This window comes from Ursus maritimus, unplaced genomic scaffold (assembly GCF_017311325.1).
Source record: "Ursus maritimus isolate PB19 unplaced genomic scaffold, ASM1731132v1 scaffold_20, whole genome shotgun sequence".
In the NCBI taxonomy this organism is placed as follows: domain Eukaryota; kingdom Metazoa; phylum Chordata; class Mammalia; order Carnivora; family Ursidae; genus Ursus; species Ursus maritimus.
Genome location: NW_024424453.1, coordinates 1,792,730 through 1,807,011, shown reverse-complemented (window position 1 = coordinate 1,807,011; position 14,282 = coordinate 1,792,730). Strand labels below are relative to the sequence as shown.

The following is a 14,282-nucleotide window of genomic DNA, read 5'->3' as shown; positions in this document are numbered from 1 at the left end:
ATAATACAAACTTGAGAATAAAAAAGAAACGGTAAATATAAGACACTGATGACACTGAGAGGCCAGTATAGCAGGCATGGGACTCTTTTTTTTGTAAGAGAAAAATAAATTGTGTTTTGTTTAACCAAATCATCATTCTGTTGAATGGATGACCAGAATAACTGGCTAGAAATTACCCTTAGTGGAACTGATACAGCCCACCAATTTCAGAAGCTTTAATAACTTGAGACAGTGTTTTTGAAAGACTGGCTCCTACTGGCATAATACCTTAGTAAATTAAGCGAGTCAGCCATAGTCAACATCTAATAAGAGTTCAACAAATAGAGGACTATTTTATTAAGTAAAATGGGCACACTTTATTAAGTAAAGTAAGGCACACTATCCAAAGTGCCTGGAAAGCAACCTACACATCCATTTAGTTTGGCATTTACTAAACTTTGTCTTTGGAGAATTAATTAAGATAAAAATAAATTGTCTATCAAAGTCCTATTTTCAAATTCCAAATGCTTCTCTAGATGAATTTAGTTTGTATGCTGTAGAATTAAAATTATAATACATAATGTTTACATTGAGATGTTTATGTAAAAGCCATGCTATGAAACATAATTAAAATTTTTAGTACCGTCTCCCATAAACAGCCACGTGCTTCACACTTTTCTTTAGTTGCAGTGTCTGCATCTGGATAACAAGTAAACCTTTGATTTTCTGAGAAATTTTGATTCCATTGAACGGTAAAGTTTTTTCCAAGGTTAAAGTTGAGACTGTAAATTAGGAGACTCTGAAGACAAAGAAACATTAAAGAATATTTATGAGCACTGGATGACTTAAAAATACTTAACATTTATAAAATGCAGCAACCAGAGCAATTCTTCAAATCAAATCATTGGTACTTTTAATAGGATACTTAAAGAACAGATATGAAAGGAGAAAATATGTCATACCACTGAAATGGCTAGAGCCTCAAGACAGGAAAAGCATGAGAAATCCTAGAATACTGATGAAAAGCATTATGGCTAAATCCAGACGTGAGCTCAGTTCTCAGTTCTGCCGTTTAATGCTTATGCTTCTTTGGGACAATTGCCTCTCCTTTATTATCTTCAATTTCCTTCCCCTGTAAAATGGGGATGATGGCCCCTACTAACAGGGGGTGCTACACAGGATGAATGATAAATAAAATTTAAAGCACTTACCACAATGCCTAGGGCAGACTAGTTGTGAAAGAAATATTTGTTCCCTCAAGCGTGGGAAAAGTTAACGACTTAGGTTGATGTGGAGCCCCCAGAGTTAGAGGAGGGAAATATTTATTTCTTCAATTCTGTCTCTAATTTGAGACACTGCTTACAATATTTGAGGGACAAGTTAGAAGATAACATGGCATGATGTAAAAAAAGAAAAAATGAGAGGATAGTTATATACGTGTATTCTAATACATAATGATTTTTATTATTAAGATATTGCAAAGTTATATTTGTTGTCTGTATACCTTGAGAATAATATGGGCAAATTTTATCCCAGACTTCTACCGTCATAGCTTACTTTTTGATATCAACTTACTTCCATACCTCTACATGCAGAACTGAAAATTCATATAAAGATCAGTCAAAGCACAGCAGAATTAGGAAGGGGTGTCTATTAGGGTCTCTGTAAATCTTACATAAGCATAAATACACAGATAAAAATTGAAATTGAAAAAACCAGATAAAACGATTTTTGTATTATACTCTCTTGATAATCTTTGTTAGAGTCATAAAGTTCTCAATAGGCCTGTATTATTTAATTTATATTAATTATTAGAGTCCTAGGAATATACAAAATTATAGTATATTTACTAAATAAAAATAATTAACCAATACATATTTTTATGAATGGAAAACTCTGGGCCAGAGGGCTTAGGAATTAGGAAAAAAAAATACTCTAAGAGAATATTCTCTCTCTCAAGTAATTTAGAATTTATGGTGATATTACCAATAATTTAGGGTGTATTTGAATGGTGGAAAAAAGTCAATAAAAATCATTTCAATGTTTTAAATTATTATGATCTACATTTTAAGTAATTTATTACTCAAAGCAACATTATGATTTAAATATTATATTCTACAGATGAGGAAGCTGAGATAATAAATTAATTTGATAGGTTTAAATGCACAGATTGCAAGGCTGGAATTCAAGCCCCTATTCTATGACTCCTTTCCCTCCCTAGTATATATCTTGAGATTTTACTTTTAAGTAATCTCTACACCCAACATGGGGCTCAAACTCACAACCCTAGGACCAAGAGTCCTCCATGCTCTCCTGACTGAGCCAGCCAGGTGCCTCTCTAGAACACATCTTAAAAGAGACAAAAATTACAATTGCCCTAGTAGGGAAGAGTGTAAAGAAAAATTCAAAGAAAAAAAATACAAGATATATCAAGGATAGTGAAATTTCTTGAAAGGAGAAGTACTGGGAATGACTGAAGAAAGGGATTAAATCAATATCTTAAAGAGTATTAACTGAGAAGCAAAAACATTTAGAACCTTTACTGTATGCAACAGGTGAGTAAGTTAAAGTTCAGGGTAGGAAAATGGTATGAAAAACATTAAGAAGATGTATATAAGTGATATCTAAGATAAAACGAAATAAAGAGAAGTAGCAAGGAGTCCTTTTAATGTCGATATCTGAGATCGGAATGACCTAAAATGGAATATTGATACCAAAAGGGAAAAAAAAGAAAGAAGTAATGTCATGAAGAAAAAAAGTCACAAAAACAAGAGACTGAATGGTTACATAATGTTAAATGTGAGAATATATGACAGCTAAAATATTTTAAAAATTTTAATTTACCTGGTTGGAAGCAGTATAAGTAAAATTGTCGTGATCTTTCATCGGCTGATTATCTTCTACCACTGTAACTTGTGTAACAGGATCTATCAACCCAAGGATTTTTATAGTCTCAAATGCTAAAGTGGTTCCTTCCTGGTATGATGAATGTGTGCATATAATATCTAATTTATTCTGAAAAGAAGTATATAACAGTATATGTTAAGTAGAAGGCCAATGGATACAAACCTGAAATAATACAGATATGAAACAGAAAAAGAACCAATCATTTATGCCTCCATTCTTACCAGCTCTTCACATCCAAGTAGCATATGTAAATATACTCATTAATAACTCTTTTCACTTTCTGTATACATGCCATAAAATTGATTTTCAGAGATAACCTGAATTACCTATGATGCAACTCATATATATCTCTTCTTATTCTAGCCTTAATGTTGATGAAGAATAACAGCTTTGGCAACTAAGAATATATGAAGAAATCCACATCTACAAAGCTATTGCTATTAATTATTTAAATTTAGCCTTGTCTGTAGATTTTTCATCCTCACTCAAAATCCATAACAATTATTGCTGTGACTGACATATTAAAGCATTTTCGAATATGCTGACATTATTTTCCTAGGTCATGTTGCTTAAACCAGACATAGCACTTTAAGATGTTTGAAGATTTTTGTGCATCAATTTCATCATCACAAACTTATCTGTTACATTTAAATATAAAATTTAAGGTAATATATTTATAATTTAACAACTTAAATTTAAAAATTTAACAACTTATTTCTGTTGAAATCTCAAAGTAAATGTAAACATTGTTCCAAAAGAATTTCATGATAAAGGCATAACTCAGACATTAGCAAGATATATGTTCAGCTGTGTGTCCAAGGAGAATACTTACATTCGAAACTGAAAAAGTATATAAAATGTAGTTGCCATTTTGTATGGTATCTGAAATGCGGGGAAAAAAAACAGAGTTATCAGGTAAAAATGTAATTCTTTATTAGTTAAATCCTCTATTTTTATGGTTATGTAACACTTAAGAAATTTAAAATAGAAGGTACTGTTTATGGGCGCCTGCGTGGCTCAGTCAGTTGAGCGTCTCACTCTTGGTTTCAACTCAGGTCATGGTCTCAGGGTCCTGAGATTGAACCCCAAGTCAGGCTCTGTGCTCAGTGGAGGTCCACTTCTGTCCTCCCTTTCCTTCTGCCCCTCCCCCTGTTTGCACATACTTGCGCGAGCTCCCTCTCTCTCAAATAAATCTTTTAAAAAATTATTTAAAAAGATACTGTTTATTAATGAAGCAAAATAAAAAGCTTATCTTTTCAAATTAAAGTCATTAACACCTATATACAAAATAATCTTGGTAGTTTATTATCCCAGTAAGTAAAGATAATGAATACATAATGTGCCTAGTTTAATTTTTTAAAGATGGCTAAAATATTTCTGGAAATAAGAGAAAAAAATTTATGTAAAATGTACATAACTGTAAATTCATTATTGAATGATATTTTATCTCTTTCTAGTAGACCAGTAACATTCAGTTTATCTTTGGAAGATATGGCACATCACAATTTTATTTTGCATCTTTTTTTTTTCATTGTTTGAGGAAATAAGGTGAATCTAGAGATAATGTTATAGACTGAAATAAACTTTAATGAGGAAAATGGAAGAAGACAATGATTTTCCATGTGTATGCAAGAGAACTTTTTATTAACATGTTTCTTTAATAGAGAAACTGAAGATTATAGCTAAAATAATTTGAAAGAAAGTAAAAAAGTAAAAAGAATCTGAGAATTTATATATATTTTCAACAATATTAATTTACCTAAAATTTTAATCCTAGTTAATGAAATAAAAATCATAACCTGACTTGAAGGTCATTTTATTGGTTATTTGTTTAGTTACAAATTGATTATTTAGAAAATTCTGATTTTAACTTTTCAAAGCACATAACTATAGAGATACCATATTTGATAACTGATTAAATCATATATCCTTCATATTTTAACCATCTTCTTAGATTAAAGTAAATTACCAATATCTATTTTTATATAAAAAGAAATATATTTGGGTATATTTATATAATTTGAGAAATAAGAATAACCTTAAAATCGCACCCCACAGGTTACCAATGCAGGTATGATCTCAACGGCATTCTTTAACTGATGATCACAAATAATTTAATTCAGCAGGAATTCAATCTTAAGGAATTTCTATGTGGTAAATGTCTGGAACCTATTCTCATGGGAGAGCTCACCCTAGTGTGCTTAGGCTCTATCGTATCTGAGACAGAGAAAAGGCTGGTGTGCTGGAGTAGGATGAGAGGAGAGTAGTAGTGGATAAGCATGTGTGTGCACATATGAGCAAAAATAGAGATCATGGTGAGTGGTCTAGGTCTTGGTAAAGAGTATGGCTTCTGACTGAATAAAATGGAGAATAATTAGAGGGTTTTGAGCGAGGAGTGATGATCTGAATCACCGTTTAAAAGGATTACTCCACCTGCTGGATTGTAAATAGAATGTAAATGGGGTTCAACAAGAACTATAGACAGACCAGTTGGGGAGCTATTATAGGAATTAAAATGAAGGATAGTAATGATAGTGATGGAACTGATGAGAGAACCCAGGTCAAGGTAGAACCAAGAGAAATTCCTAGGCTGTGAGAGAAAATGGTCAACTTAAGTTTTTGGCATCTTGGAGAGATAAAATCACCATCAATTGACAAGGGTTAAGTCATAAAAAAAAATGAACTTTTTCATAGATTGCATATTTTCAAATTATAAGAGAGCACACCAATGCATAGACTATTTCTTTAAGTCAAGTTAGAGATGTTCGGATGTTTCATACCCATATAAAGACATATGGGATATTCTTTAATACATCTGAGAAGTAATGAGCTAAAAATAGAACTAAACTATAGCTTTTTGTACACACTAATACAAAACACATACCTAAGAGTCTTCTATTAAAAGAAACAGGATTAAAAAAAACTTAACAAATTTATGATGATAATTGTAATTGACTAAATCTAAACAGATAAATGGCATAATTATATATTAGCAAAAAAATGGCTCATTTTTTATTCACTTGGGTACTGAATGCTCAAATTTGGGGCTTATGAAATAAAATTAAATACATTTATTAATTAAAGTAAATTATGAAATATTTATATGATACCATTCTTACCTCAAATAATTTAACATTAATTGAACAATTTTTTATAGTAATAAAATTTTAGTTTTTAACCACTACAGTCACTTAAGAGTTGAAAATATGATAAAATTTGTATTTTTGTGAATTTATTATTCTAATTAAAAGAAATAATCTAATAAAGAAAGATATTTATACTTGTCAAAACTTTTACAATGAACCAACACAGAAAAATATTGTAATTCAGTATTTATAATTTAAAGAATGATGTTAAATTTCATAAAGTAACCTAACCCTAAGATAGATAAAAACAGGAATTAAAAAATAAAACTTGTGACATTTTTTAAATAGATATAATGTTATATCAATAAAGGCAAACTGTCCCATCATCAGAATGAACATTTAAAAGTATATAATATTTAGACTTACTTTTAGTTTCTCCATCATCCCAGAAAAAGTCTCCTTTTGCTGTGTTATCTTCATCTAATGCAACTATAAGTCCTAGAGGGTTCTTTCGGCTGTTAAGTAAGTTTAGGTATATAAGTGATTCAAAATAAATTTATAATAGTGAAATATCCTATAAATAAGTCCATTTCAACTAACAGATCTGTAGGCATTTTGTATTCATGTGAGAACATTGATATCAATAAAATTCATGTCTATAATTATTAACTTTTCCATGAGAGAAATAATTTATACACTTATAAAATAAATTAAAGAAATAAATATAATAAATATAATATGGAATTTCTTGGAGGCAAGATACCAACAAAATTGCAACAGTATAATGATACTTCCAACAAGAAAAATTAAATATACTTTATGAATGCAGAATATATTTAACATGTATTTGCACATCTCAATTAACTCTACCTTGCAATTTATCAAGACTACATCTTATATACATAATAAAGAAAAGTACAATATAAACACATTTTAATGCTTAGTAGACTATCTATTAACCTTACAGATGAGGCTAATTCTATCATGAGAAATGAGACATGATGAACACAATTTTCTTCTCAATTACTGTAGGTTTTTAAACCTAAATATAGTACCCCTGAGGCTAGTCCAGGCAATTGCTCTATGTAGAATATATTCCATCCTGCATGCTCACCAAAGTGTATGCTTCTCTTGTTCAATACAGCTCTAGAGTATAACTAATTTTTTGGAGAACACAATCATGGAACAGTTACCGTCTGAAAATAATCAATTCTAGAATGCCAAAATAATTAAGTTACTAGCACACATTCATTCACTCATATATTTGTTTCTTCAATAAATATTTAGTAAAAATAGCATATTATGGGCTGGACATTTATTATTGGTTTGGGGACTAAAGCAGGGAAAAGTCAAGTTCCTGCCTTAATGGAGTTTATAGTCAAAGGGAGTGGACACATTACATACAAGATAAAGTAAATAATATAAGTCCAGATAACCTTAATGTTATGAAGAAAACACAGCAGGATAAGAAATAGGAAGTGACTATCCCTTGGGGTGTTACAGAATATGGGGAAATATATGCATTCAAAATAACCCCCTCTGTGCTCTTTACCCAGCATAAACACTGCAAGATGGAACACAAGAATTTTCATGTTCTTCTTCTTTTCTAAATATTTCTGGAATTTATTCTTACTGAACAACTTAGTTTCTATCTCATTCTTTCCCTAAACAGAATTATCGACCTCATTTATCGTTTAAAGTAAAACATGTTAGCAGAAAGAAAAACATTGTGACATTTATGTATTGAAAATCTAAATATGTAACTGACACTTTCAACATCATATAACTTACTTTAATTATTCATATTTTTATGAAGAATAAGCAATTAACTTTATACATATTCTATAGAGAATGTCAGCACATTTTTGGTATACAAAAAAATTATGATCTACTTACGTTCATTTTTAAATAAAAAAATTTGTAATAATGTTACATAATTTGTACCTTTTTATAAATGATTATATTTAAGAATTCCCTCCATGTGTCAAATATCTTCTGGTGAAAAAAACTAAACACTAATCTTTGATTCTTAATAAAATATTAAATATTAAAACTTGAATTATATTTCAGATTTCAGTTAATGATTTTTCATTTTACCTTGCAGTTGTAGTTACAGCAGGTTGTTGAATGGGGATAATATAACCTCCTCTAAGATGTAATCCTATTTTGTCTCCTGGAAGATACATATTAACACGTTGCTGTTTCCACGGCCTTTTTGCACCCTAATATTTGGAAGTTAAAAAGATTTTTTATTATTAGTGACGACTTTAATCCCATTTCACAAGAATTCAATTTTATACATAGAAATAATTTTTACCGTGAGCAATTCATGTCATCTAAATGAATATTAATATGCTGTTTTCTAACTTTGAAAAAACCCGTTTTTTTCAGCTTACTGAACAAAGCAGGAGAAAAATAAGTTCACTTTCTCAAAAAAATTAAAAAATCAGTTCAGAGAAATCAATTTCCCCTCTACAATAATTAATATTCTTAATTAGTCCTATTTTTATTCTTTGTTTTGGTTTAAAATTAAGCATGTCTTTAAAAAGCTTTTAAAAATCACTGTTTCAGGGTGCCTGAACGGTTAAGCTCAGGTCACAGTTCAGCTCAGACGGTTAAGCTCAGGTCACGATCTCAGGGTTCTGGGATGAAGCCCTGCATCAGCCACCCTGCTCAGCCAGGAATCTGCTTCTCTCTCCCTCTGCCTCTCTCCCCACTCCTGCTCTCTCTCTCTCTCTCACTCTCTCTCTTAAATAAAATATTTTTTAAAAATAAAATGAAATAAAAATCGTTTCTATAAAAATAAAGGGTCTGCTTAGCAAATATAAGTGATATGCAAAATAATACCTTTTAAAATAAATACTTCTCAAAAGGTCTTAGTCAATTAAAAAAATAGGTTGTATATGAATGCTACAATGTTGCCTTTTCAAGGTTGAAATGAAAATCTTTCCCAAACTCGAGTATGCCACAAATGCTTACCATTAGCTCAATAATTCATTTCTTCCAATAAGATAAATATATAAAGTAGGAAGCGCATCAAAATAAGTCACCACTCCTTCCTGAAATTACTCCTGACTTTTATTTCCACAATTTAAAAATGAATAATATAATTCTTTATACTAAAGAATATAAGTTTATATTAATCACATGCAACAAACATACTTGCTCATATGCAACAAAACATGTATACCTGCACAAATTTTACACACTATTCAAATTTGGAATTATTCTTTTTTTTAATAATAATAACACAAATGCTGAAAACAGATATGCTACGTGTTGGGAAGTAAGTTTCCACATACAGATGTTTGACAGTATAATCCTTTTGAGTCTATTATTATATTAAGGTTACTTACAGTTTCATAATCATACCAAGTAGCATTAGGGATGTATGCACTCACTGTATCTGCTCCCTAAAATAAAGCATGATAATTTATACACTTTTTATTTGTTTACTTTAATACTTCTCAGAAGAGTATCATATCAAATAATAAGTTGGGTTTTAATAGTCAAGAAAAAATCTTCCTTTGTACTGATACACTCCAATTTTTTCTATAAATAATAATCAAAAGGCTATTTCACTAGTTTTATATAATAATATAAACCACACCAAAAGCAAAGTTGAAATTAATTTAAGTAGCAACTAAAAAAATGCATTGTATTGTTATAATCTACATAGTAATTGCAAATGCATACACATTCATTTCTGTATATTTCCATGGGCATACAGACTTCTAAATAATGGGTAAAAACCAAAAAACTCACTCCACTATATTTTCAATATTTTCATATGATCAGCTACTTTCAAGTTCCTCTTTATTTACAATTTAGCAAAATTTCAATGTCTATTGACATATGTCTGTATCTAGTTAAATGAGAGTTCATTGTTATTACTATGAGTTTGATTTTGATTCCATAAGTAAAGCTTTCTTTTTTAGAAGAATATTAATTTTGTATAATTTTCTTCTCCCCAGTTACGTATTATATATTTGAAAAGCATAAATCTACTTAACATTTTTATAATTTTTCAGAATTTCTTCTACATTTTAGTATTCAACATTTATCAGGTTGAAGCAGTCAAGTTAAGTAACATTTATTACTAAGTCTTTTTTATAATTTTGTGTGGATTTGGTTATAAAGTGTCCTTTAAAAGCAATAAATTTATTAAAATCGTAAGACCTACCTCTTTCAAGACAGGAGTAATAAGTAATGCGGGCCCCCATAGGAACTGAGTGTCCTCAATCCAGGCATTCGTATCTTCATAAAACCTAAGAATGACAATTCGCTTCATAATGACAATGTTTACAATATAAAGATAAAAAATAAGTTTATCCAAATCTTTGTTCGGTTTATCATTTCAGGTTTTTTCCTAGCAATAATTATTAGCTTTAATTTTACTTGTTTGACATGTCATTTTGAATCTATGGTTCTTATACCCTATGGTTCATATGACACTCAAGAAAGAAGGAAGGAAGGAGGGAGGAAATTAGTTCATCTGGGCTCAAAAAAATCTATCAGATATGATAAGGTTACTTATTATTTGTAATAATAACTATTCTGCTTAATTCATTTTCTCCTCTAAGATAAGTTTGTAAGGTACCAGAAATCTTTCAAATTCTACTTTCTTCTATTTAAATTTCTCATTATAAATTCCTGTTTTAACCTGGATTTGGAAGGGTCTTTAGTCATTTCTTGAGGAAAGTTCTTGCTTTGCTCATGATATACAAAGACACAATTAATTTCTCTGCAACTATACTAAACTGTTTATCTATAGTTAGATGATTTTGACAATATATATGTAATATGTCTTCAATAACTGCATATTTAATCTTACTAATATAATCTCCCTAATATATCCTATATATTGTTTTCCTTTTAAGTTCTATTTAATTCCCGCATTTCTAGCTTAATCTTGTCCAATTATTAATTATATTTATTTACTACTATCATTCCATAGTTCATCAAATGATTTATATGGATGTAAAACAAGAGAAATCTATTTGACATCTTGATTACTCTCCATTAATTTTTCAATATATGTCTGAATATAATTTGAAAGATATTAAAATTCTTGAACACAGTACTCACTCATGAAGAACTGGCCTTGCTACTGTTTCTCCAAACATGTGGGCTTTGTAAAACAGAGTATAGAGGAAAGGTAGTAAGGTATAGCGAATATTCAAATAGTGCCTTGATGAATTAACCAAAAGAGAATTCTGCCCAAAAAATGCTGGATCCTGATGCTATGGAATAAAAAGAGACATTGAAATAAAAAAGCTAAAATAATGAATGAAAATTAAAAAAGATACACTTAATCTATTTTTAAAAAGCAAATTATATATATTTTAGCTTGTTTATAAAAATTTGAAATTGTTCTTCTTTCATCATCAAAGTATATAAGTATTTTTATTTTTTATGTTTCATTTGGATATATGTTTTAATTGAATTTATTTTAAACTGGACATTTTTCATGTAAATCTAGTTAGAGATGAAATTATATTTTAAGAAAGAATTTTTCACCTATATTATTTGTGGAAGATTGCATTATTGGCTCTAATTTTCAGTTCCCTTGTACACACAACCTTCACTGTGTAATTCTGCAGTTCCTACCACTAAAGGTGGAGTGTACTCCCCCATCTCCTGACTTTGTGCTCAGCTAAGTGACATATTCTGGCCAATGGAGTCTTAGTACATGTGACGCATTCATGTAAAGGCTTGAAATGTGCTTGCCTGAGGACTTAACTGCCTTGTGCCTCGTGGTTGCCATCAGAAGAAAAAGCCCAGGTAGTCTACTGGCCCGGAGATACAGGGAACAGACTGCCTGCCCAGCACATGGGCTTGTAACTTGAAGGACAGCCTTCCTGCTGTGCCCAGGCTAGATCAGTGGACTCTCTTAGTGCAGCTGCAGCAACACCAGCAAACTTGCTTAGATCTCCTACTGCCTCTCTGGATTCACCATCCTTTTACCCTGAAGATATTTCCCTTTGGCTGCTCGCAGCTAATCAGTGAGCATGTGAAGGTACTATTCAGGCTCATTCCATTTTCCAATGGTCACCTGAAAACTTCCTTAGAATTGGGCTGCAGTATGTGACTCTCCCTAAAATCCCTCATTCCTTGCCTTCATCTTCACCAGATTCAGACCCCAATTTTTGATATGAAGGCTCTCTTCATTTTTCCCTGCTCCCTTCCCTTTATCCTTCACAAGTATTTCACCAATAAATCTCTAACCCCTCTGTCTTGGCATCTGCTTTTGGAAGATAGAAATGAACACACGGTGTAATGTAATTCATATCAGCATCTCCCATGAGCACACATTTCTTCAAAGCACCATTTAGGTGGAGAAGGAAATGACTAATCCCCAATTTATACCTTTTCCTTCTGTTCTGTCATGCCTCCTTCCAGGCAGAGCTCTGAGTGATTGTCCCTCTTCTCAAACAGGATTAATGGCTCCATATTTAACCAGTGGGTGAACAGTGAATAATTTCTCAACTAACATGCACTTAATTGATTTAATAGTTTCACTTAATTTCCCCATTTCCTCTGAGAAATTTGTCTCTGAGAGCCCAGAGCACGCTGAGTTCATAGGGGTGGTAGAAGAGCTCAGTATGTCCTTGTACTTCTGCTACCATCAGTTCAGATGCATGTGTTAGTTTTATTTTTCCCAACCTATCTCTCCAGTTTTACTTATTATACAAAGACTCTGGACTCAAACTACTTTTCAAGTCTCTTGAATTTCTTGTGTTTCTTTAATAGAACAAAAGCTGGAAATCCTTATTACTACATTATATTTTTTGTGAAAGTTACGTGGAACTTACATTGTTAGAACACAGATTCAAAAAGCTTTGGCTTTAATTTTAAATATTAAATTATTTTAAATTAAAGTGATGGAACACACTTGTATATGCTTTAGGCTTAAATAAAATATTTATGTTGTGACACCATTGCATTTCATGATTTCCTTATTTGACCATTTTTTTAATATATATTTATAGGCCTTGAGGTGAGGACTTCTAACTCTTCTTTACAAATTACGCTGCAAACTTTCAGACTATATCTTATTTGACCATTTTTTAAATATATATTTATAGGCCTTGAGGTGAGGACTTCTAACTCTTCTTTACAAATTACGCTGCAAACTTTCAGACTATATCTTCTATAGATAAAAATTTAAGTACATTGCTAAAACTAGAATTCGGTTTTATTTAAAAACATGGAGAACAAGAGACATTTACCTCATACCCATCAGCATTATGGTTCCTGGAAAATGGATAAAATGCCCCAAGTTGCATCCACCTTCTGCAAAGCTCTTCTGTGGTTTCAGCCACAAATCCACAGATGTCCGCTCCAACCTAAATAACAAATATATCTATTATTCATAGTGTAAGAGTCTCAAATTTGCCCATAGCATCACATTTTATGCCTCAACCAATTAATCTACATTACTTAACGATCTTTTTGTTTTACCGTCTTTATATATTCTTCCTTAACATAGTGTTATATTTTCCATTTTTGCTACATACTTGCCTTTAATTGCATTATTTTACTTTTTTTCATTGCCTCTTTATACATCGTTAGTCTCATGTATTTACTTTCTGCTTTGATCTAATCATTGTTAACTCAATATACAATGTGAAATTTTATTATTAAGATGTGTTGTTTCTTAATACAAAACTCACCTCCTATGAGTTTATTTTTTTCACTTATAGTAATTACTGTAATAAGAAAATAGTAAAAAATGTTGCCTAACATGTAGCCATATAAAATTTCATTCCTCTTTAAAGTCCCTCCAGAAAAAACTACTATTCTTAACTTAGTATGTTTACATTTATGTAAATGTTTACAAGCATTTCTTTATTTTTCTAAATAGTATGTAAGTACCCATAAACAATATATAATATTGTTTTGCATGTTTACTAACTTTATATAAATGGCATATTGTATGGATAACACAGCATTTCATTTTTTTCTCAAAGCATTATTTTTGTGAGATTCACTTGTGTTAAATGTGAACATTTAGTTCTAGTTTTCTATAATATGGGACTTCATAACTATGAAAAGTGCTCCTGTAAGTTTTACATATAGGTTTCTTTGTTAATATTTTAAAAAACTTACTCCTCTTCTATGGTATTATATATATAAATAGTTTCAAGATCATTTTCCTGGCTTATTGGAAATACACATTGTTTAATCAAAACTGGTTGTAACCATTTGTAAACATAATGACAGTACATGAAAATTTCCATTATTCCATTTCTTGCCAATTCCTGTTATTTTCAGACTTTTAATTTTTGCCATATATATATATATACA

The 14,282-nt window shown here is 30.6% G+C and overlaps 1 protein-coding gene across 1 annotated transcript in view; it reads right to left on the bottom strand.

Moving 5' to 3' along the window:
- Positions 1 to 14,282, bottom strand: part of SI (sucrase-isomaltase) — an 87,846-nt gene that overhangs the window by 46,596 nt on the left and 26,968 nt on the right. The window contains exons 16-24 of the mRNA XM_040636582.1: positions 13,205 to 13,321; positions 11,061 to 11,215; positions 10,156 to 10,240; positions 9,329 to 9,385; positions 8,070 to 8,194; positions 6,399 to 6,487; positions 3,719 to 3,768; positions 2,824 to 2,994; positions 623 to 778 (exon numbers count right to left, since the gene is read on the bottom strand). Of these exons, the coding sequence (XP_040492516.1) occupies positions 623 to 778; positions 2,824 to 2,994; positions 3,719 to 3,768; positions 6,399 to 6,487; positions 8,070 to 8,194; positions 9,329 to 9,385; positions 10,156 to 10,240; positions 11,061 to 11,215; positions 13,205 to 13,321 (1,005 nt within the window). The remainder of the gene's footprint in view (positions 1 to 622; positions 779 to 2,823; positions 2,995 to 3,718; positions 3,769 to 6,398; positions 6,488 to 8,069; positions 8,195 to 9,328; positions 9,386 to 10,155; positions 10,241 to 11,060; positions 11,216 to 13,204; positions 13,322 to 14,282) is intronic.